This window comes from Leopardus geoffroyi, chromosome C2, assembly GCF_018350155.1.
Source record: "Leopardus geoffroyi isolate Oge1 chromosome C2, O.geoffroyi_Oge1_pat1.0, whole genome shotgun sequence".
In the NCBI taxonomy this organism is placed as follows: Eukaryota; Metazoa; Chordata; class Mammalia; order Carnivora; family Felidae; genus Leopardus; species Leopardus geoffroyi.
This window is the reverse complement of record NC_059333.1, coordinates 137,042,252-137,067,563: the sequence shown is the minus strand read 5'-3', so window position 1 is coordinate 137,067,563 and position 25,312 is coordinate 137,042,252. Positions and strand designations below refer to the sequence as shown.

Genomic DNA, 25,312 nt, shown 5'->3' with positions numbered 1-25,312 from the left:
TTCTTGGATAAACATTATGTTTTTGCATTACCAAAATTTGAATCCAAAGGCCACCAGGGCGTCTTCCATTGAACTAAACCAACAGAATTTAAACTCTTTACTATCACTTTTTTTTGGCAAGCTTACCAAGGGAAAAAAAATTCTTATTCAGAATTATGAGCTTTTAAAAGAATCTGTGGATTCATTTAATCTTTCTGCAGAACACTCCCATCTAATCTAATTTCAAATAAAAGAACAATGAATTCTTGTTTAACAGAGTTTGGAGACAAAATAAAATTTCTTCTACTGAAAACTGACTTATAAAAATACATTTATTTGTACTAGGGACTCTGATGTCCTATCTTCTGTAATCATTCTCATTAAGAAATTCAGTCAAGAGAATCTAAGATTTATTTAGCCAAACAATGATAGGCTAAAAAGTGACTCTGACGAGGAGAACACCTCACAGAGAAAGTCTATCCATGTCAACAGATTCCCCAAGTAAACCAGTTTCTTTCCAGGAATCATAATGTAACAGAAAGTCAATTTCTGGATGCAAAATCTCATTTCCTATTTGTGCTTTTTGCTTGACTTACAATGTTTTTGACAATGATCCTGAATTCCCTCACCTCAACAGGCTTTTTCAGATAGTGCCAAATAAGAGGACGAAGACTTAATTTTAAAACATCAACACCAAAATAGAGCACATTCCGTGTGTTCTTGTGAACTACATGTTCTTAATTTTTTTCTTCCCCAAACACACAGTGAATTCTGAGTATACAGCAACCGTAAAAGACAAAAGCTAGATCATTTATCAAAATAAATATTCACTTGTGATGCAAAGGGTCCAAAACAATTTCTCCATACTCATCTCTAAGCATCTCTAAGCTGGGTATAGAGGATGGAAGGAAGACGCATGTAAAAATGCAAAGAAGATTAGGTTTGTTCAGCCTTAGAGCAATAAAAAAGGGCTTCTCTCTCTTTTTTTTCTTTTTACCTGTTCAATACTAGGTTTTTCAAATGGGGGTTTCTTCTCCAAAGAGCCTTCAACCACAGGTTTTCCTCTTTGTAAAATAGACTTTCTCAAGAGCTGCAAAAAAAAAATCATTAAGAAAAAGAAAATCAGTGTCTCTCTCTCTCTCACACACACACAGACACATACATAGCCTCTGAAGGGAAGTAACCATATTCTAATTATCTTAACTACATGTAAATAAATCCTTAAATCAGTAAAAATGGGTGACTACCAGGTAACCCAAATTTGCCTTCACACCCATGACCAGAGCTATGAGAAACTAATACCCCTTTCATGTTCTGTGCAGACTAGCACAGCAGCAGTAGCCACCGGGACTCTCTCTCCGACTCATTTCCCTTCTCCCCACCATTTCCAGATTCCACTGACCCAGAGGCCTGGCATGCAACACGCACATTTTGCACATGCCCACCTAGGCCAATGCAGGCACGCTCAAGAGGGTTTTATTTAAACCCCTGAAAGGCAGAGATCCATTCTGCACAAGTATGGCCAGGGGAGAGGGATGTCTGTAGCTTCCATACGTCGTATGCATCATCTAGAGCCCAGGCCCTTCGGGAAGGAATTCTCTATGGCTCTCAATTGGCAACTTTCACTGCTGCGGTCTTTTCTCATTTCCTTTCCATCCATAGAATGCAGGCCAAGTGTTCTGGCATCTCAATGCCCACAAAACAAAACACTGCTCTTAATCCTTGCCACTGGAATTTAAAGCCCTCAAAGAGCAAATATCAGAGAGAAAAGGGAACACAGAGTCACTAATCAAGACCTAATTTGAAAATAGATTTGGTATTGAAATCCTTTACTTTCAACCTTTGCTTGAATCTTTCATAACATTTACATGGGGGCCAGTCATCACATGACCACACATTGAAGTTCAATCTTTCCCTCCTTTCTCCACTTACTGCCTCTTCAGTGGAAACAAAACACAGCAACCATTCTCCCAGGAGTTAATGGAAATGGACAAATGGCCAAGGTTGAGGATCACCATGTGCTCCCCCTGGGCCATGTTTTGCAAGGGCCTCAATTCCTTTTTCGGGTGCCAATACATTATTAGCATGGGACATTCACTGATCTTTTCAAGGAATTATGCCCATTTTTACAAAAATAAGTATGCAAAAATAAGTCACTATATCTGTTTCTAAGGACACGGAAAGCTTGATCATAAAATCTAAATACAAATAAATTCCCACTGCCTACTTTTTTTATCCAGTTAAAATAAGACCTCTTGGGAACTTGGTCCACTAGGGGTTTCAAAACGGAGATAAACTAACAGGTTGGGGAGTTGCTGAATCTCAGTTTCTTCATCTACAAAAGGACAGAGCTGGGATAAGTGGGCACATGAAAGACATTTAATGCTAGCATCAAGCATTTACATCCTTACTTTTGCCAGGCACTCTTCACAGTTCTTTACAGGTCTTATCTCCTGGAATGCGCATAACAACCTTTTGAGGCAGGTGCTGTTACTGTCTGTACTTTACAGATAAGGACACAGGGAGAATGACCCGCCCAAAGTCACATTTCCAATGTGATGGACCCAGGGTTCAAACCCAGACAGTGGACTTCCAGAGCCACATTAACAGGGTCGAGATACACCCAGGTTTACGAGGCAGCTTTTCACTGGGTTTATCTTCAACATCTAAGCCTGAGGTTTTTAAGATGTTACACAAATGTGTAATACATTTCATTTTAATTTAATTATTGAGACATAAGACACAGGAACTGCCTTTCAAAAGCTAAGGGATGGGTGATTTATTACTTATTTGCCCAAAAAAGGACTCTGGGGGAAGTGGGGGAGAACGCTGAATAGTTGAGGTTTCGTTCCCATGGGCCAACATATTTGCACTGTTGAAGACGAGGGAGGTGAGAGAGAGAAAACGTACTTCAAAGCAGAGCAATGCTTTCTGGCCTATTTGGTTAGTTATAAAGGGAATCGAGAGGAGGCTGGCAGGATGGAAACCTTGACACCACCTTCACTTCCAGCCGGCGGTGGGGGCTGCCAGGGCACGTCGTTCCAAGACAAATAATAGCGGCAGTCATGCAGATGTTGTTTTTTTTCGACGAAGATCTTTTTCCAAAGAAGCTCTAAACAGCATGACCCTGCCAAGCTTCAATCTGGATGACTCAGGCCTCATAGCCATGTCAACAAGTTGTCACCTGGAGTAGCCTAGTGACTGCTAATGGTAGTGGGGGATTCAGCTGTTTGTCCTCTTTCTGCCCACCCCGCTCCTCTCTCTCTCTGTCTCTCTCTGTCTCTCTCTGTCTCTCTCTCTCTCTCCTCTCCCTCACCTCCCATTAACCTTTTTAGGACTAATATCCCCTAGGGGTGCCTGGGTGGCTCAGTTGGTTGAGTACCCAACTTTGGCTCAGGTCATGATCTCATGGTCCGTGAGTTAGAGGCTCGCGTCGGGCTCTGTGCTGACCGCTCAGAGCCTGGAGCCTGCTTCGGATTCTGTGTCTCCCTCACTCTCTGCCCCTCCCCCACTTGTGCTCTGTCTCTCTCTCTCTCTCTCTCTATCAAATATAAATAAATATTTTTAAAAATTAAAAAAAAAAAAGGATATCCCCAAAACCTAAAAATACAATTCTCCTATCTACCTGTTTGTCTCCTATCTACCCCAAACCCCCATTAGTACTCCCCCCAAAAAAACACAAAAATAAATAAATGAGAAGGGAAAATTATGTATCAAGTAAATTCACATTAAAAAAGGGAGTGTGGTGCCTGGGTGCCTCGGTTGGTTGGACATCCAACTTCAGCTCGGGTCATGATCTCGAGGTCAGTGGGTTCAGGCCCCACGTCGGGCTCTGTGCTGATGGTTCGGAGCCTGGAGCCTGCTTCTGATTCTGTGTCTCCCTCTCTCTCTGCTCCTCCCCTGCTCCCACTCTGCCTCTCTGTCTCTCAAAAATAAATAAACGTTAAAAAAAAATTTTTTTTTTAAAAGCTATGGAAATGGGCACAAAATTTGCAATGAGATTCCTAGCAGCCAAAGCAAAAGAGGGAAGTCAGTGGAAAATTTTCCTATCCTTATCATATGAAATGAAGCACGGTGCTCATTAAAAGAGGCAAACCTTGGGGCGCCTGAGTGGCTCAGTCAGTTAAGTGTCTGACTCTTGATTTCGGCTTAGGTCGTGATCTCACAGTTCGTGAGACAGAACTCCACATCTGGCTCCATGCAGAGTGCAAAGCCCGCCTGGGATTCTCTCTGATCTCTCTCTCTGCCTCTCTCTCTCAAAATAAATAAACAAACATTAAAAAAAAAGGGGCGGGGGGCAAACCTTTCCTGGCTATAAGCTCTAAGTATACTGTTTTGTTTGCTGTCTTTGTTTTTAAAAGAATCTAGTAAGTATTAAATAATACGACATAATCAACAGTGCCTCAACAGCAAGGTGTTTTTGTTTTTAATTATTTCCTGTCAGCCCCCTTTAAAAAATGTCATTTTTGGCAGCCTGAACTTTTTCTGTCTGTTCCCACCACTAGTTCCTCTCCCACACTGTCCATCCTGACAGCAATCAGAAACTGGGGAGACAACGGTCTGCAGAGAGGGGACGGACGTGACCCAAATGCAGCTGAGGCAGAGCCACGAGGAAGCAGCTACAGGGAGTGGCAGCAGGAATTGGTGAGCGGGGTCAAGGAGACACAGAGGACAGTGGCGAGGTGCCCAAATTTGGAAATTCTTGATTCCTCCCCTTGAAGTGCGAGAGTCAAGGCCCTGGTGCCACCCTCCAACCAGATCTCCTCCCACCTTCCCCTGGCTCACTGGGCTCCACCACACTGGCCTCCTTACTGTTCCCACATCACATCAGACTCACTCAGTGCACGGCCTAGACGGCGGTCCTTCTGCTGCCTGGAAAGCTCTTGCCCCCAGCCCTTTTCGGCAATGGCTCCTGTCCCCCAATTCAGGTTCCTGCTCAACTGTGGTCTCCTCAGAAAGGCTTTCTTAACTACCCTTCCTCATTATCATGTCCCCCCACCGACCACCATCCCTGCCATTCTGATTCCACTTACCCTACTTTGTTTCTCTTCACAGCACTTATCACCACCTGCAAATATATTATTTACTGGTTGATTGTCTGCCTCTTCTACTGAAATGTCAACTCCGTGAGGGCAAGGACTTTGTTTTGCCCACTGATCTATCCCTCATGCCTACATGAGTGCCATGCACAGACCAGGTGTGCAATACATATCTGGATGGATGAATGGATGGGTGGATGGAAAGAAATCCATAAGCATAAGCAAATAAAGATATTCAAATCTGCATACAAATATGAAGGCTCTCAAGGAGAGTGATGTGTTCAGCACATGGCAGGTCACTTTAGAGACTCCCTCATGAAGAAATGCATGCTTCCACAAACTCTGCGGGCGAAACATACCATGAGCTGAGAAACCTTCCCACCCCCGACCTGGGATACAGAAACGGAGCACCTCTGAACAATGAGAGAGAGAGAGAGAAGAAAAGCCTTCTTAAAAGGGTGAAACCTCACCTTAAATAGATAGAAATAAACTTGTTTGGTGTCTGCATCTTCTTCCCTGTGGACGCAGGTAAAGAGATATTCCACATCCAACACTATTCCCAGGAGTCTGTTCATCTCTTCCTCTGACACGTTTTCCAGGTGGGAAACGTGGGCAGCTGAAGACAAAAATCAAGGGAACATATGTGACACGGGAGCTGGAGACAGCAAACGTTCTTGACGTTAAAACAGAAGGGTCTCTCTCAAAATCTCCGGGGACACCAATGCATTAGGTTGCACTGTAAACAGAGGAATTTCTGTACTCCTGACAGACCTCAGTCTTCTCTCAAAGTCAACTTAAAATTAAAAGACTGTCGACTTGGGGCGCCTGGGTGGCGCAGTCGGTTAAGCCTCCGACTTCAGCCAGGTCACGATCTCGCGTTCCGTGAGTTCGAGCCCCGCGTCGGGCTCTGGGCTGACGGCTCGGAGCCTGGAGCCTGTTTCCGATTCTGTGTCTCCCTCTCTCTCTGACCCTCCCCCATTCATGCTCTGTCTCTCTCTGTCCCAAAAATAAATAAACGTTGAAAAAAAAAATTTTTTAAATAAAAAATAAAAAAAATAAAATAAAAGACTGTCGACTTGCTGAGCCCTGGCCTCCCCCTCCAAGACCCAAAGTGGGCCAGCAGCTAATGTGTTCTAATAAACATATGCTTTAAGATCCAGAACTTGTCGGCACCAAAGTCTGGTCCTCATAGTGTTGAATTCTTTTTTTTTTTTTTTTTTTAATTGAAGTAGAGCTGAGGTGCAACATTACATTAATTTCAGGTGTCCAACGTGGTGATTCAACGAGTCTATATGTTACAGTATGTTCACCAGCCGTGTAGCTATCACAAAATCACCGGCTATATTCCCTATGGTATACCTTTCGTTCCCATGACATGTTCGTTCCATAAGTAGAAGCCTGAGCTTCCCCCTCCCCGCTTCACCCAATTTGCCCATCCACCCAACCCCTGTCCTTTGGCAACCACTGGTTTGTTCTCTGTATTTATGGGTTTGTTTCTGCTTTTTGACAGCGTTAAATTCCTATGTTTCCACATAAGAATTCCTATGTTTCCCCATGCCTGTGAATAGTTCAGTGAGCCAAGAATATCATATTAGTGTAAAAACTGAATAACGGCCCTTTCCCTCAGCCTTTCTGAGCAATGCAATGAAATCTCACTATCGTTGCAGCCAAGTCCCAAGACCTATTTGAGCTTCAGATTCAATGCCTTCCACGGTCAAGCCCCCAAACGCATTTTTCTCACCTTTGTTCTGTAAGATCTCTAGTTAGTGACCTAGCCACTGACCTTCTCTCCCATGCCCCTGCCCTCTCTTCTACCCAAATCCAGTCCATCTATCAAGGTTATTGCATTTAATCCTCAAACCATCCCATGAATAGGTATTAGTCATCCCATCTGACAACTGGAGAAACTGAGGCTCAGAGAGAATGGATGCTGTTTCATCCAATGTCACTTAGCCAACAAGGCAGAGCCAGGGTCTAAAAGTGAAAAATGCTTGACCCAAATTCCAAATTCCCAAAAAGCACACTTTTTGTTGATTAGCTGATTCACTTCAAGTCCTTCCTCACTTGCAAAGGTTCCTCTAGGTAAACCACTCAACCCCTATCCCAGGAGCTCTCCTGGGTCAGGATCCCCTCTCTCATCTCTGCATCCCCAGCATTTATCACTATGCTTGCCACAGAATAGGCAATGGCACTTTGAGGGAAACCTCTTAGGAACAGCTCTTGGCATGCTGGCTTAAAAATGCTTAGACACAGAAGTGTTTGAGATCATTTTTAAAGAGAGACTAAACCACGTAGAAGATTTCCCTTGCCTTCTTAAAAGGAGATGGAACTGGGGCGTCTGGGTGGCTCCGTCGGTTGTGCATCCGACTTCGGCTCAGGTCATGATCTCACAGCTCGTGAGTTGGAACCCCGCGTGGGCTCTGTGCTGACAGCTCAGAGTCTGGAGCCTGCTTCAGATTGTGTCTCCCTCTCTCTCTGCCCCTAACCTACTCGCATTCTGTCTCTGTCTCTCTCAAAAATAAATAAACATTAAAAAAAAAAATTAAAAAAAAAAAAAAAAAGAGATGGACCTAAAGATTATTGAGGAATACTTGTCAGGTGTCAGGCATGGGTCAGTCTACCCCAGAGACCATGGTGCTCTTGTCATTAATCCACGAAACCCAATCATCAGACTGGGACAGAGAACGCTGCTGGTACCCTGGGCTATCTCCTCCCCTTACCACTTCAGGTATACCTTCTGGCGTCCAATTACGGGCAGCTCCATTTCTCTACCTAAGGGCTTTTCCAGTCATTGTAATCTGCTCTGCCATCCACCTGCCCCTCAACAGCAGCCCTTAACCCAAAGCCAAGACATCCGCCTATAAATAAATACCCCAGATCCCTCATCCCTCAGGCTGAATAACTGGCTCCCAGATTTCCCACTCCCCATGCAAAATTAAGTAGCAGTTGCCCAAGGTGGGAGCTGGCTCAGTAATTCACCCTCTCTTGGCCGCTTTTTCCTCACTTCACCCTTCTACTCCCCTAGCTTCATGCCAAATAAACTACAGGCATTCAAATCCCTGCTTCTGAGGGAGCTCAAACTAAAATATGCAGTCAAATGCATTTTCAGAGACTCAAGAGGATTAAATACCAAGAGGCTGAGACTTGTAAATTGTCCACAAGGAAGCCAGATTAAAGAACTCAGAATTAGAGAGGCAGAGGACACCCAACTTTCCTTCCTTTCTCACGTGGAAAAATGATGGAAAGGCAGAGTGATGGGCCCAAGGTCATGGACCATTGGTAAATCAGCGTGATGTGCACATACGTGTGCGTGGTGTGCGTGTGCCTGCATATATGCACCCCATAGAACACTTTTAAAGGTAAGAGAAGAAGGAAATTTGTTTATCTGTCTGCCTTAGGCACTGTGGAATAAATCTAATGGATACATCTAAACTAGAAAATGCCAACACTGTATCATCACATTACCAAATAGAAAAAGAGTAACCAACTAAACTATTTCTCAGAACTTAAGTAACTTGTATCGTAAAAAAAATTACAAATATATATGAGTATACATAAAACATTAATATTCAAATCTATTACTTCCTACTTGGCTATCCAACATGTGACTTCATCATTTCCTAAAAGCTACCCAAAATTAGACTTCCTTTTAGGTGTAATGTTTGCCAGGTCACTTTTTTTTTTTTTTTTTTTTTTAAGTCTGTGCAAAATTTTCCTTGAGGTCAGTCTGGAGCCTTTGGGACACAGGCCTCATTCTGAAGACAACTAGGTCAAAATTTTTATGTCAGTTATTTACAGAAATAATTTTACTGAAAACTGCTTTTGCCTTGTAATGTTTAATTGCTTTCCAGTGATAAGCTATGAAAGCAATCGGTTTATAACATAACATCAATTCCTTCAGATTCTCCACCATACGAAACAGTCTAATTAAGGTGCTAAGATAAGTGGGTTTAACTCATAGAAGTACAAGCCATGATTTATTTTTAAAACCAGTGGTTCACTTTCTTTAAGCCACAAAACACTTAACCCAAATGAATTCTTCGTCTTCTTTTTTTTTTTTTTTTTTTTAAGTAGGCTCCGTGCCCAATCCAATGCCACTCTTGAACCAATGACCCTGACATCAAAACCTGAGCTGAGACCAAGAGTCAGATGCTTAACAGACTCAGCCACCCAGGAGCCCCAGCCCAAAGGAATGCTTAATCAGAATTAGAAAAAGTTGCTCTGATTGAAACAGAAGTTGGAGGCATCTATTATCAGAAGGCGAGCTTGGGGGGGCATCCCCTCCCCTTGTTGGGGCTCTATAGTTTGAAAACCACTGTTTAGAACCATCATCCAGCATATTCTGAAAAAGAGACATTAAAATGCTTAAAAAGTAAGACCCAAGGAAATTTCTTTCCTGCTGATTCTGCCCATAATGAAATCCATGATCTCTCCTCAAAGCTCTGTGTGTAAGCCAAAGCACAAAGGACTAAGGAGCTGAAGACCGGGAGGCCTGTGGGTTAAATGGAACAGCAAGTTTCCCAGAAGGAGGGAGGGAAAGGGGAAAGGCTGTGCCGGGCAAATGGGGCTAACATTTGCAGCACAAGAGGGTAGGTATCTCTTCCTCTGAGAATAAGGGTGGGTGTGGGGTGAAACCAGCCCCCAGATTCAGGCGAACTTCCTCACTGTCTCTCAGAGTAACCACTTTTCCCTGTCCCTACCTTGCTGGTCATTAGGATCTCAAGCCTAGAGTACCAAAATAGCCCCAGACTGTTTTCTCTACTCCCAGGATACCCTTCCTAAAACACCACTTTCTTCAAACAACCCCTTCCCTACCAAATCCAAAGACTGACTCCTTGTGGCTGCTGACCAGAAGTGGACAGGACTTACTCAGGAGCCCACAATCAACCCCAACCCATGCAAACACCCAGGTGCACTTCACTCTAACTACAAAGCTAAACTATTTACTATACTGATAATCAACTCATATTTAACTAAAAAGTCACTCATAATTGAAAAAAACCCTTCTTTCAATTTGGAAAGCAATCTGTGCTTCAGTTTGGAAGCACATTACTAAAAAATAAAAATAAAAGTAAAAATCTGTAAACTACGTTGTACAAATCTATAGCAGTTAATCTGCCACAGAACTCGTAAGGCTGAATCATTGCTATTTAAAGCTTTTGTAGGGGCCCCTGGCTGCCTCAGATGGTAAAACATGCAACTCTTGGTCTCAGGGTTGCAAGTCTGAGCCCCATGTTGACTGTAGAGATTACCTAAAAATAAAATCTTCAGGGGCCCCTGGGTGGCTCAGTTGGTTAGATGTCTGACTTCAGCTCAGGTCATGATCTTGAAGCTCTGTGTATTCAAGCCCTGCATTGGGATCTGTGCTGACAGCTCAGAGTCTGGAGACTGCTTCAGATTCTGTGTCTCTGTCTCTGTCTCTGTCTCTGTCTCTCTCTCTCTCTGCCCCTCCTCCACTCACACACTCTCTTTCAAAAATAAATACACATTAAACAATTTTTAATAAAAAACTAAAATCTTTAAAATAAATAAAGCTGTTGTATATGCTCCCTAGTTTAGCTTCCTCCACCAGGGAAGTTTGCATCAATGTAGACTCTCAACTGTGAGAGCATAATGTGCCTTCCCCCACTCCTGCCTCCAGTGAAGAATCATTCTCGGTAATTAAATTAGCCTTTTGAAAATTAATGAGTCCCCCACTGCTTTGATTTGCATTCACTGAAATGCCCTTGGAGGTGTTTGTTTTTCCGTGTTACTGGCCATTTGTATTTGTTCTTTTGAGCACTATTCATGTCCTCTGCCTGGTTTTCTTAGGATGTTGGTCTTTTTCTCATTGCCTTGAAAGAGCTTTAAGTCCTTCATGTTCATTGTAAATGCTCCTGGATTTTGTTGCGGTTTGGGGTAGGTTGTAAAGGAATCTCAAATTTTTTATAAAGTCAAATCTATGTTAGGCCTTTCTTTAAGGCCTTGCTTGCAAAGGTCTTCCCTACATAACCAGAAGATGACAAAAATGTATTTTCTCCTAGCTCTTTAACAGGTTCTTAATTTATTTTATTTTTTATTTTAGAAAGAGAGAGCAAGCGAGAGGAGGGAAGGAGAGAGAAAGAGAGAGAATTTCAAGCAGGCTCCATGCCTGATCCCACCACTCTGGGATCACGACCAGAAACCAAGAGTAGGACACTAACCAACTGAACCACCAAGGCAGCCGAACAGGTTTGTTTTTATTTTTTTTTTTTAATTTTTTTTTCCCAACGTTTATTTATTTTTGGGACAGAGAGAGACAGAGCATGAATGGGGGGGAGGGGCAGAGAGAGAGGGAGACACAGAATCGGAAACAGGCTCCAGGCTCTGAGCCATCAGCCCAGAGCCTGACGCGGGGCTCGAACTCACGGACCGCGAGATCGTGACCTGGCTGAAGTCGGACGCTTAACCTACTGCGCCACCCAGGCGCCCCAGAACAGGTTTGTTTTTAAAATATAAAACATTCCTCCACCAAAATGTCAAAGTCATAAAAGACAAAAAACAAAATAATACAGAAAAAAAGCTGAGGAACTGTTCCTGATTAAAGGAAACTAAAGGGACCTGCTGTGAAATTGTAACTTGTAATAAAATATATATATTTAGTCTTTGTCCCCTGTCCTGGCACAGTGCTTTTTCCTCCCCACCCCCCACTGTGCTTCTAAAACCCTTGGAATTTCCTAAGTAATAAGAGCAACAATGCGAAAGGAGTATCTTTTGTTATTCATAACAAGTCCTCTGCAACCACACCTGAATTTAAGTCACTGACCTTTTAGAAAGTCCCTATGGATGGGGGGGCTGATTGCCAGCGGAACCAAATAAGTGACTAAGCGTTGGAATTTTCAGTCCCACCTTCTCTACCTATGATGGGGGTGGGGAGTGGTCTGGAGGCTGAATTAATCACTAGTAACCAAAGCTTTAATCAATCGTGCCCATATAATGCAGTCTCCATAAAAACCCCAGCTGAAGGGGTTTGGAGAGCTTCAAGGCTGGTGCACACAGGAAGGTGCTGGGAGAGTAGTGTGCTTGGAGCTTCGTGCTCCTTTCCTCCAACCTCTCTTCCAACTGGCTGTCCCTGAACTATAATCCAGTGTTTTGTTTTTTTTTTTTTAATGTTTATTTGTTTATTTATTTTTGGGACAGAGAGAGACAGAGCGTGAACGGGGGAGGGGCAGAGAGAGAGGGAGACACAGAATCGGAAGCAGGCTCCAGGCTCTGAGCCATCAGCCCAGAGCCTGACGCGGGGCTCGAACTCACGGACCGCGAGATCGTGACCTGGCTGAAGTCGGACGCTTAACCGACTGTGCCACCCAGGCGCCCCTGTTTATTTGTTTATTGAGAGAGAGAGAGAGAGAGAGAGCCTGCACATGCAGAAGAAGAGGAGACAGAGAGGGACACAGAATCCCAAGCAAGCTCCACACTCAGTGCAGAGCCTGACACAAGGGCTCGAACTCATGAAATGTAAGATCACGACCTGAGCCGAAATCATGAGTTGGATGCTCAACTGGGCCACCTGGGCACCCCTGAACAGCGTCCTTTTATGATAAACCAGTAATCAAAGAAACTGTTTTCCTGAGATCTGTGAGTCACTCTAGAAAATTATCCAACCCCAGGAGGGGGGCATGGGAATCTCCAGCTTACAACCAGTTGGTCAGAAACACAAGTGAAACTGGGACTTGCCATTGGCATCTCAAGTGGGAGGAAGGAGGGGGACCGAGCCCTTAACCTGTGGGGTCTGTACTGACTATAAGGCCATTAGCGTCAGAACTGAGTTAAGAATTGCAAGACAGCCTGTAGTTGTCCACTGGAGGGCCAGAGTATTGCTGATGAGAAAAAGCCCACACATTTGGTGCCAGAAGCGTTCGGGAAGTATTGATTGTGAGCAAACTGTTTTCCTTTCACATGACAACTAAGCACACTCGTGATTCTAGACTGGGTGCTTAATGTGAAGGACAATATCAGTTGGGGTCAACTGATAAAAGTAGAATACAAATGGTAGATTAAAATATTACATTAATGCTAAAATATACTGAAGTTGGTAACTGAACTGGGATTATGTAAAAGAACGTCCTTATTTTTAGTAAATACACATTGTAGTATTTAGGGGGAAAGGGCCATGATGTATATATATGCAACTATTTTCATATGGTCCGGGGGGGGGGGGGAATGTATATACAAATACACACAGGAGCCCCTGGGTGGCTCAATCAGTGAGGCCTCTGACTCTTGATTTCAGCTCAGGTCATGATCTCATGATTCATGAGCTCGAGCTCCAGTCGAGCTCCGCTGACAGTGCAGAGCCTGCTTGGGATTCTCTCTCCACCTTTTCTCTCTGTCCCTTCCCTCACGCATGCATGCGTGCTCTCTCTCTCTCTCTCAAAAATAAATAAACCTAAAAAAATACACACAAACTCAAACATGTGAGTCTCTATGTATATTTATACATATATGAGAGCAAATAACAAAGGAAATTGGGCATAAACCTGAAGTAAATCTGAGCAAAATCTATATGGGATGTCCTTTGTTACTAGTCTAATGACTTCTCTATAGGTTTGAAATTATTTCCCAATAAAAGGCTTTTTAAAAATCTTTCATCCCCACCCCCACCCCTGCCAAAAAAAAAAAATCTTTCATTCACCTGGAATTTAATAATCAACTATAAAGGACCCTGTTTTCATTCCAAATAGTCTTCCAAGGACATGGCACAGAGCATCGATATAATTTTCCAAAATTGGCCAACCCTTTACTTGTGGGAAAAGCTTGCTCTTTCTGGTGGGCCATGGCTTCCCCCAGGGCCCATCATGTGCAGAGGACAGGGGGAAGCGGAGGGAAGGTGTGAGCCAGAAGACTGGGGGGGAGGGTCTGCTCTCTTCGTGTCTCTCCAGGAGGATGTACCTTGGCACCTCTCAGTGCAACACCCAGGGTGCCCCAGAGAGACCTGCCAAAGGCCTGCTGCCAAGGATCACGGTGCAGCTGTTGCCTTGCTGGGAACAGGAAGCACACTGTCACCATGTGCTGTGACCCTCTCTAAGCTCTGGCTCCGTGCATCACTGGCCTGCACTTCTCTTGAGGACAGCATGCCCGTCCTCACATGCCCTGCAGTGTGAACAGGCAGCAGCTGGGCGGGCGGCTAACATGTCTCCGCTCCCTTGGACTGGAAAGAAAGCAAACAGCACAGCACCCGTAGCGTTTGTAAGCTGTTCAAATATATTTTTTTTGCTCATGGGAATTTGAGGTCAAAGCTAGAAGAGGTAAAACAGATTCCTTCAATGAAACCTTCTGAATTGACTAACGTCTAAAAGTTTATAATTTACAAGTGGTTTCCTCTTTTGTAATCTCAGATCTGGATGGAGAAAAAGAGAAGTTTAAGATTAAGAGCCCTTTAGATGAGTTCAGTCCAATATATATAGAATATAAGACACATATGTATATATAAGTATACTAGCAGCCACTTTTAAAAAGGTGAAATTAGGGGCGCCTGGGTGGCGCAGTCGGTTAAGCGTCCGACTTCAGCCAGGTCACGATCTCGCGGTCCGTGAGTTCGAGCCCCGCGTCAGGCTCTGGGCTGATGGCTCAGAGCCTGGAGCCTGTTTCCGATTCTGTGTCTCCCTCTCTCTCTGCCCCTCCCCCGTTCATGCTCTGTCTCTCTCTGTCCCAAAAATAAATAAACGTTGAAAAAATAAATAAATAAATAAATAAAAATAAAAAGGTGAAATTAGGGGTGACTGGGTGGCTCGGTTGGTTAAGCATCCGACTTCTGCTCAGGTCATGATCTCACGGTTCGTGAGTTCGAGCCCCGCGTCAGGCTCTGGGCTGATGGCTCGGAGCCTGGAGCCTGCTTCCGATTCTGTGTCTCCCTCTCTCTCTGCCCCTCCCCTGTTCAAGTTCTGTCTCTGTCTCTCAAAAATAAATGTTAAAAAAAATTAAAAACAATACATAAACAAAAGGGTGAAATTAATTTATTAATACATTTTATTTAACCCAATATGTACATTATTCAACATGCACTCAGTGTAAAAAATTATTAATATTTTGCATTCTTTTATAATACTAAGTCTTCAAAACCAGTGTGCGTTTTACACTTTCAGTGTTTTTCAATTCAAGTTAGCCACGCGTGACTAGTGGCTACTGTTTTGGACAGTGGGGTACAGATTTTAAACTGTGAAAGCTCCCCTAATTGCTACCAGCCATTTTTTAATATTAAGGAATTCAGTGAGTGCTTATCAATGAAGGAATAAGCCCAATTATGCCCAAGGAACTGAATATATTAGGAACTAGAGAAAAAGTACTTAACCTTAGTCTACTACAGAAAGCCTACAATACACTATTATATAGCTATATATTATATAATCATTTATTATATATCTTAGATGTATAATTAAGAATAATTATAGTTATGCAAGGAACATTGCAGTACAGCTCCAAGAGGCCTTTATTCTCTCCACCAAGTTCTAGACAAGTCAAACCTTGGGGGTGAGCAGGGTTCCCCTGGAGGAGAACGAAGGAAAGGCACTGCGGGTGTTGTGAGCCTCTGCATCCACAGTAGAGGTGGGAGAAAATAGAACCTTCAGAGGGGCGCCTGGGTGGCTCAGTCAATTAAGAATCCAACTTCGGCTCAGGTCATGATCTCACAATGTGTGGGCTTGAGCCCCGCATCGGGCTCTCTGTTATCAGCATAGACTCTGCTTCAGATCCTCTGTCCCCCACCCCGCCCCCGGCCCCTCTCTGTCCCTACCCAGCTCATGCATATGCGTGTGCTCACAGGCTCTCTCTCAAAAATAAATAAGCATTAAAAAAAAAAAAAAAAGACCTTCAGAGAACATGGACCAGCCTGGTAGCCAAAATGCAGCAGAGATGGGGCGGGCAGTGAGGGCTAGACGCCAGAGGCCCAACAATCCTCAGGGAGAGCTGAACTTCACTCTGAGAATAATGGGAGGCTCAGAGGGGCTAAACACGAGAACGCTTAGCTCACATTAGATCACTACTTTCTTGGGACGCTGAGTGCACGAGGACGGAGCTGGGGACTCCAGGTGCTCCTGCTACAGAGAAGAAACCTGAATTCAGGGAAAGCTGGAAGGAGGCACAGGCGAGAAAAGCAACAGGAAGGACTTCATGATCCAAGGAAGGTAGGGAGAAGTAACTCACATGAAGCGAGCAGAAAAAAATTACCAGATGTATCTATCCCCTTAACTCCTACTGTATACCAGACTCCCAGCTCCTGACAACTCTGAAACCTATGTGTAAAAGACAGCATTAGAAACACAAAGGGGCCTGGCTGGCTCAGTCGGTGGGGCACGCGACTCTTGATCTAGGGGTTGTTGGTTTGAGCCCCACATTGGCTGTAGACATTACTTACAGAGAAAATCTTTACAAACAAAACAAAAGGGAGAACACCCAGCCAGAGAAACATGCTGACTTGACCCAGATGGCTGGGTCAAGTGTGCTGGGCCCCCTATTTCTATCATTTGGCATCTACACAGTACATTCGTAAATGGGAACTAGAAGTGATTAAGTGGTGGAGGTCTGTGCAGTGCGGTAAGGCTGAAGAAAATGTGTTGGGTCAATGATTTACCTGTGATTTAAATGTCTGAATTAGTCCATGAGGAAAACACTGGTAGTCCCTTCATACCTCGTGCTATTCAAGAAAATAAGCTCTAGTGTAATTGGTTAGTGCCAGTCTTTACTTTCCTTAGAAAGTTTCCACTGTAAATAAGCAAGTAAGCAGAGGTAACCATAGTAAAAAAGAACTGTCAGTTTCTACCATTGTAATGTTTAAACACGAGTGTATCTGTGTGATATTATGTGTCTTTATCAGGAAAAAGTGATGGCACGGGAACAGTAACCAAAAACCTCCTACTTACAACTGCAGAAAACTATCATTAGTCAAATTTAATAATCAGGGTATCCTGGCAGAGGTCAGAACAATGAACTTCAAAATGACAACAAAAATTCCAATTGTGTTTGATCACAATGGAGCATTTCCTCCTTCCCGATCATAGAAGCAGACTGCTATTCAATCAAATAAGCAATCCCCAAATAAGGAACTTTTATTAATACTAAAATAAGGAGAAATGTTTGGGCCAATGAAGTGCTTTGTTAAATTTCTGTAATCTGAACTTGACTGTCCCCGTCTCAAATGACAAATAATTTCAGACAATGGACTCGAATGTTGCCAGGCCAGCGCTATCCAAAGGAAATACAATGTGAACCACAGGTGTAATTTTAAGTCTTCCATTTGGAAGACCATTTTCCATTGGAAAAAGAAACAGGTGAAATTAATTTTAATAATATATTTTATTAACCCAATATACTTAAAATACCATTTCAACATATAATCACTATTAATGAGAGAGCTCATCTTACCTTTTTTCATACTAAGCTTTCAAAATCTGGCACGTATTTTATACGTACAGCTCATCTTAACTCGGAGTAGCTATATTTCAAGCGCTCACTAACTCAAGTAGCAAGTAGCTATAACGTTGGACAGCATGGGTCTAGATTAACCATTTTATTCTGTGGATGAAAACTCTGAATCACAAAGGGATTGGGAAAGTGCGGTGCCAGGCCTAGAATTCTGGTTTCCTAATTCACAACTGAACGTTCTTTCCACTTGGCCAGACTGTCAGTCCTATGTTTTGTACCCAGGAGACAGGGAAGAGTGTCCAATGACAGGCCAAGGACACCTGGGAGGGAAGTAACTGTCAGGAGACCGCATGAAACCAGAGCTCACTGTCAAAAGAAAATGTATGGCTGAACCAAACAGTATCGGACAGCAAAGCAACAGAACAGACATCATCTCAATCGATAAGCCTGAAGGTTATGTGTTGATAAGCATGGGAATGTTACATGTTGAAACATGTGCATGATCACTGGGGACTAAATCCACCAGGCTCAGCATAGTGACTGTGGAATCAGAATGCTGTACACAAATTTAAATATATTTGAGAATTCAGGCCATCATTTCTAACAGAATTCCTTATACCCTAATCTCTACTGTTGGCATAATTTAATCTGCATAAATAGGAAAATACGTGTGGAACTTGATTTAAATACTCTGGCAAAAGAAAAGTAAGGGGAGAGAAAATTGGCAAATTTTAATAATTATTAAAGCGGGTGATGAGTACAAGGCACTTATTAAACTATTCTTCCTACCTTTTTTTTTTTTAATTTTTTTTTTTTCTCAACGTTTATTTATTTTTGGGACAGAGAGAGACAGAGCATGAACGGGGGAGGGGCAGAGAGAGAGGGAGACACAGAATCGGAAACAGGCTCCGGGCTCTGAGCCATCAGCCCAGAGCCTGACGCGGGGCTCGAACTCACGGACCGCGAGATCGTGACCTGGCTGAAGTCGGACGCTTAACCGACTGCGCCACCCAGGCGCCCCTCTTCCTACCTTTACATACTGTGAACTTTTCCAGAATAAAAAGTGTTTTAAAAGGAGTATAAGAGAGAGGAAACATAACCTCAGAAAAAGGTTTTCTAGAGCTCTGATACTAAGACCAAAAAATAAACTGTGAGATTCTGCCAATAATTCTAAGAGCACTTGAAAATGTACAGACATTTCAATTTTAGAAAAACACACTGAAGAGAGACAGAGGTAAAAGGGGTGGGGAGGGAAAGGACAGAGACGAGGAAAAATATTTTTAAAACACCAACAACCTCAATACCCTGAGAAAATCACTGTCAGCAACTCAACATAATCCTTCCAGATCCTTTCCTGTTAGCATATATTGAAAAAAAATATGTCATATCTTCTAAACTGATAAAATGAGATTATACTCATGATGCCATTCTTAAGTCAGCACGCCTTCGTGGGAATGACCACCTTCCATGCAGTTCTCCAAGGGTGCAGCGGAGGGCTGGGCATGTGACAGATGCTACACCAATCAGATCCTATCCTCCAGGGATGTAAATCCTCCTAAGCTGATACTCCTGGGGGCTGGGCAGATGGAGCTGAATCATCCAGTGGGGGTGTCCTGGACAGAAGGCCCACAGATTTCTGCAGCTGAGATCCCTGAACAAGACTAAAACTGGGTTTCCCTGTGTTTTCAGCCTCTGGAAGCTACCTTCTTATAAACATTGTTTTCTTATTTAAGCTAAGCAGAACTCCTATCTGTTGGCCGAAGTTCAAGAACTCTGGGAGTATGGTAATACTACCACTAACAGCAAGAAGAGCTAAGAGTAATGCATTAATTTGCCAGGTACTGATCTAAAATTTTTATGTTTTATCTCATTTAATCCTCACAACAATCCTATGTTATCAATACTGTTACTAACTCGGTTTCAGAGCTGAGAAAATGGAGCTGCGGGTAAACTGAATAACATGCCCCACTCACAGCTACTGGTTGTAGAACCAAGATTTTATCTTGGGCTGGTGGATCCTTAAGTCCTAAATTATAAAAGCTCCAATTAAGCTACTTTATGACTTGCTTTTTTCATTAATGATATGTTAAGAATGTCTTTCCATATTGGAAAATACATCATTTTTAATAGCCATATTGAATTTTATAATATAGATTGTCATAATTCAAGCAATTATCTCCTACTCTGGGATACTGAGGTTGTTTCTAGTCTTTTAATATCATGAATAAAGCTGTAATAACGTTCTTTTAGTTTTGAGGACACATCTTGATTTACAAATAGGTTAAATTTCTGGCATGGATCTGCCAGGTCAAAGGATATGTACTTTTTTCCCTATTCTTGATTGTGTATCAAATAAGGGTATTTGTTTTCAAAGCTAGTTGAGAAATATAAAAGGGAACAAAGTTAGCTTTTCTTTGTAAAAGGCCATTTCTGCCTTTGGGCATTCATGTGTGTTTACATGCTCAGAATGGAGACAATCTGCTCAGCTAAGAAAGAAGGCTCTGTTTTTAAATGTTAATTGATGTAAGATAATTGGATTTCCCAATCAATACCAAATACAGTTCAAGCACAGTGCTTAAGAAGTTCCTGAGCCAGCTTTTTATTGCATCATATTTCCTGAGGCAAATTCTAAAGGGCACTCGCTCTGGGATCAATTGTGGAAAAGGTAAGTTATAAGCAAAGGTGTTTCTGTAACTCTTGGAATCCATCCTTTGCACTGGTTTTTTCAAAAATCAGAACTTAGTGGCGCCTGGGTGGCTCAGTCGGTTAAGTGGCTGACTTCGGCTCAGGTCATGATCTCGCGGTCCGTGAGTTCGAGCCCCGCGTCAGGCTCTGGGCTGACAGCTCAGAACCTGGAGCCTGTTTCAGATTCTGTGTCTCCCTCTCTCTGACCCTCCCCTGTTCATGCTCTGTCTCTCCCTGTCTCAAAAATAAATAAAAACATTAAAAAAAATTAAAAAAAAAATCAGAACTTACATTATTTCAGACACCAGTTATACAATGATGTAATTATTTGTTTATGGTATGTTTATTTCTTTTGTGAGATCAATGTTCTCTATTTCCTTCCTCAGAAGGTTACTTCAGTGCAGTAACTTCCTGGGAGGATCACATTATCTACTTTTCTGCTCTGTAAGGATTGAAATACTCTCCAGCTGAGTACAAAATAAAACTTCAGACTCGGCCTGACATCACGCTACCTTGAAGGCTGATGCTGCACCGTTTCATATCACCAGGAAGCTCGAAAGAAAGATGATGTCAAAAAGAAGCCACCTACTTACAAATGGTCAGGGGGAAAAAACCGCTTCAGTGACCAGGCTCTGCCCAGAACAACCCTGGACAGTAAACTGAACATGCAAGACGTTCTCTGGGAGACTGGATAACCAAAGGGGGAAAAGTAAGTATAATATTCCAAGATGGTCCTTTATGAACTAGAATTTTAATATCTAGGGAAAACTACCCATTAACTTTTATCTAGCCAAACCAAATACAATTTTTAAAATTTTATCTTAAAACGAGTATCAAGACAAGAACATATTAGCACAGTCCAGTTGAGTAACTCTGGCAGAGCCTATCTTTCCAAACTGACAATCATTATCTTGCCAGGGATAGATAAGAAAGTTGAAAGGGAGAACACAAGTAAACATTCACCAAACACAACCCCAGTGAAGAAAGAGCTACCAGATGCAAGAAAATAAACAATATAAAGATAAAATGAAGCACTTCCAGCAAGTTCAAGGAATCAGAAAATAAAATAATAAAAATAATAATAACAATAACGATTAGACAAAGACCCAGTTGGTTGAGGGTTAGATCCTGGAGATCAAAGACCTTCAGGCTCCCATCAGAATGAATGAGGACACATTACACTCTATTCTAAGCCGCTCAATGGCCGTGGTCCATCTTATCCAGCAATCCCCCAGTGGAATCCAGCTCTTAGGGAAGGGGGGAGAGATGGATAAGGACTCAGGGCAAACAGTGCAGAGCTTGTCTCACATTAAGCAAATTCATGAGACTAAATAGACTCTTTTGTTACTGCCTCAAAAAGAGGTTAAATAGCATGCGAGTTTGGTTAACCCACGGAATTCAGTAAGTTAGAACTTTCAGGCAACGAGGACATCGTTCACGTTCCCTTGAAGATTTAGGAACTCACCTAGGGCATGGCTACAACTCCGGCAGGATTCTGTTAGACTGACAATTATTTGCTGCAGATCAGCTCTGGGGGGAGTAGGAGAAGGGTTGGGGTTTTTCCAGCCATTACATTTACAAGACTCCTCGGCCTAAAAAAGGAATAGAGAAAATCATGTAACAAGCAGCAATGGACTCAACATTTTACGTGAGATCAATACACACTAGTTACAGGACAGCTATCCTCCCCGCTCCTGACGTTGTAACTTTCGACATATGCACAAGAAACAAAAACAGAGAAAAAGGCAAAGGGAGTGTTTGATCCAGGCATTTTGTGTTTTTGTAGTTTTTTTGTTTCTTTCTTTTCTGCTGGCTGGAATGTGAGTGCTGCAGCTCAGACAGCAGACCCATACACTTTGGTACCATTGCCCCAAGCAAATGTCCATGGAGTGGTCAGTTCCTAGGGAATCCATGCAGAAAGCTTCCCAAGGCAACAAGCCAGATTCCTGAGGTACCTGGAACACAGCCGGGGCCTTGGCCATGATTGAGCCTTGCAGGTTCGAAGGCCCCCCACCCCCCACCCCGCTGCAACTCTGTCCCACGGACCAGAAAGGAAACCCTCGAAACTGAGGAAGTTAGCAATCTTAAGGACTTGAGGAGGGACACGCCCAGGGGAAGCCACATTTGCTGGCTTCCAAGTCCTTCCAAGTAGGCTCCAGCTTTAGAAAGAGAGAGGGTCTCACCGTGTAGTCTGGGATTTCTACCTGTGATATTTCTGAGGTTTCCTGAACTGCAACACTATTATTTATTATTTTGGCAACACTTACTAGATATCTTCCATACTCTCCACATTCCCCTACCTTCTTTGAGAACAGTGAATACAATCTAGCCTTTTTATAGTGACTTGGGTTATAAAATGTAGGACGAGGGATAGAAAGATAAACTATTTTCAAATGTAAAAATAGCATGAAACATAGCTGGCTGATTGCGGGTGAGAGCCTTCTATGTACACTGTCCAATATGTAACCACTAGCCACATGTGACTGTTGAGCACTTGAAATGTAGCTAGTCCAAACTGAAATGTGCTGCAGATTTACATACCAGATTTAAAACACTAATGCAAAAATAAAATATCGCATTATTAATGTTCACACTGGTTACATGTTGAAACATTAATATTTTAGGTGCATGGAGTTAAATAAAAGATATTAAAATTCATTTGACCTGTTTCTTTTTACTTTTTTAATGTGGCTACTGGAACATTTAAAATTACGTATGTGGTTCACATTCTACTTCTTTGGGTAGCACTGGTCTACAAAACATCGCATAAATTTTTGTGCTCAGGCTTTGTGTTCGATCTTTGATCAGAGATTTTTTTCTTCCCGCTTCCCACCACCTCCCACCGGCCAGCCCACAAACCCCATAGCAGATGGCTGAAGTTAGTAGAAGTCTAATTTGTAGAAAATTGGAGAAAGGCTGCTACCTTAACCTCACACAGAAAATTCTCCAAGACAGGGACAGTTTCTGAAGTGTGTGCACATATAGGAGAATAAGAAATGAAAGAATACATAACTGGCAAGGCAAGAAGGGCCAAGGTGAAAGAAGGAAAACATGTTTCTACAGATAAGACCCTATGCTTTTGAAGATAAGTCCTTTGCAGTGGGCCCTGCGAATGTTGGCAAGCCCAGCCTGACTGCTTCTCACATTTTATCACATTTTATCATCCATGAAGATGGAGAAGGCAAGACCAAAAACAGCAACTTAACAGCACAACCCCCAATGAGTAGTAGCTCAAGCAACCCTCTTATGTTTGGCCAGGCATCAGGAAGGATCTGACTATCAAACCCTACTCCTCACTTACTAAGCTCAACTGGGCCGTGAAATTCCCTATAATGAGCCATCCACTTCTTCAGAGACTGGAAAGGTCTCAAAGGGCCATGTTTTTGAGAAGGACTCTCATGACAACTTCCACCCAAGAAAGCATCCCTATAATCTTTGTAGGGATGGAGGAAAACACCCCCACTGTGGACCATTCCTCTCCTAGCAGTGGAATAGCTACCCAAGGGACTCCCATGGCCTCTGGCTTCTCTGAGCAGCTGCCCTTTCCAAAAAAAAAAAAAAAAAACTCTTGGTAGAAAAAGAAAAATGATGACAATAGTAGTCCCAACAAATGGATTAAATACAGCAGGACAAATCTAAAAGGAAAAATAGCAATGGCCCAAAGCCTTTCAGTTTGTAGAACTAAATTCCAAGCCAAAGAACTACTATGCATATTGAGTCATTCATTGAACAGTATGTATTGAGGGCCTACTCTGTGCCAAGTACTTCTGCTAAGTATGGAAGGAAAGAACTAAAGATCCTGCCCTCATGGTGATGAAGGATGGGGCAAACAGGCAACACAAATTAACGAAGTATATAGTATATTAGAAAGTGACAGTGCTATGGAAGGAAAGATGAAGAGATGGGAGAGGGGGTGGGGGAAAGGATAGGATAGAATCTGCAATTTTAAGTAGCCTTTTTGAGAAAGGAGCAATAAAGCAAAGACTGGAAGGAGCAGAGGGAGGCGACCATTAGATGTCTGGTGGAAGAATATCCCAGACAGAGGAAATAAAGCAAAGTCAAGAGTGGCTGGCTTGATCAACAAAAAGCAAAGACCAGCACGGCTAGAGCACAGTGAGCAAAGGAAAGAGCTGAGCTGGAAGTAGGAGGAATCCTGCAAAGCCTCAGAGGCAGTAAGAAGGACTTCAGCTTGGTTACTTGACCTGTCGCGTCTCCCTCTCCAACAGGATCCTCTGGGCTTGAAACAGGGATAGGGACAGAACACAAGGACATGAGGCAAGACGTCTCCAAACTCCTTTGTTTCTTTCATTTTTTCCTTTCCTCATTTGTGTAAAGCCTTCCCACTTTCTCTTTTCCTTTAGCATCACTCACAGAGGCATCCATTTTTCTGTCACTAGCTTATGTGAGCAAATAATCCAATTTCCTTTCACTTTTAACTTCCAATCCAGGATCAACTATGCATTATTCTATTACACAGGGAAGCACAATAACTACTCATACATTCCAGAATTTATAAATCTCTTTGCTATCTAGATAGAAAGGAACTCTACTCTAATACCTTAACCAAGGCCCAGCAACAGAACAAAGGATTCTTCTGAAACTACCAAAAGATGCCAAGTTGTCTAGTTAAGAGTTTCATCACTTAGCCTTTCTGGCAGTGACAACCTGCCCACAAGAACATGCCCCTCGCGAAGGACCTCCTGCAGCCATCCCTGGAAGAGGAGGAGAGGAAACACAAGAAGAAGCGCCTGGTACAGAGCCCCAACTCCTACTTCATGGACGTGAAGTGCCCGGGGTGCTACAAAATCACCACCGTGTTCAGCCATGTACAGACAGTGGTGCTGTGTGTGGGCTGCTCCACCATCCTGTGCCAGCTGACAGGAGGAAAAGCAAGGCTCACGGAAGGATGCTCCTTCAGACGGAAGCAGCACTAAGCACACCCTGAGTCAACGTGAGTGGGGAACTATCCCAATAAACAGATTTTGCATACGTTCAAAAAAAAAAAGAGTTTCATCACTTACTAAGGCCCAAGATTAACTTTAGGCTAGAGATCAGGTGGGTAATAACAAGTTCAAAACCCCAAGGAATTAATGTAATCTGGGATTCTGTCCTCATTCACTTTAGCTTTTTTTTCAACGTTTATTTATTTTTGGGACAGAGAGAGACAGAGCATGAACGGGGGAGGGGCAGAGAGAGAGGGAGACACAGAATCGGAAACAGGCTCCAGGCTC

At 42.9% G+C, this 25,312-nt stretch overlaps 2 protein-coding genes across 9 annotated transcripts in view; one reads left to right on the top strand and one right to left on the bottom strand.

Moving 5' to 3' along the window:
* KAT2B (lysine acetyltransferase 2B) overlaps positions 1–25,312 on the bottom strand; it is a 103,437-nt gene that overhangs the window by 48,655 nt on the left and 29,470 nt on the right. For all 5 annotated transcript variants that reach the window (XM_045503764.1, XM_045503762.1, XM_045503760.1 and 2 more), the window contains exons 2-4: positions 21,547–21,673; positions 5,489–5,634; positions 977–1,069 (exon numbers count right to left, since the gene is read on the bottom strand). In XM_045503764.1, the coding sequence (XP_045359720.1) occupies positions 977–1,069; positions 5,489–5,634; positions 21,547–21,673 (366 nt within the window). The remainder of the gene's footprint in view (positions 1–976; positions 1,070–5,488; positions 5,635–21,546; positions 21,674–25,312) is intronic.
* LOC123611623 (40S ribosomal protein S27-like) lies at positions 691–25,070 on the top strand. 4 transcript variants are annotated; one of them, XR_006718763.1, is made up of 3 exons: positions 691–701; positions 11,221–11,228; positions 24,956–25,070. XR_006718763.1 is itself a non-coding variant. In XM_045503768.1 (3 exons), the coding sequence occupies exon 3, from the start codon at positions 24,857–24,859 to the stop codon at positions 25,013–25,015; it is 159 nt and encodes a 52-aa protein (XP_045359724.1). In that variant the 5' UTR covers positions 697–701; positions 11,221–11,228; positions 24,809–24,856; the 3' UTR covers positions 25,016–25,070. The 4 variants fall into 4 exon arrangements, 3 of the variants coding, with proteins under 3 accessions (XP_045359724.1, XP_045359723.1, XP_045359721.1); XM_045503768.1 differs by having other exon boundaries at positions 697–701; positions 24,809–25,070; XM_045503767.1 differs by having other exon boundaries at positions 697–701; positions 24,801–25,070.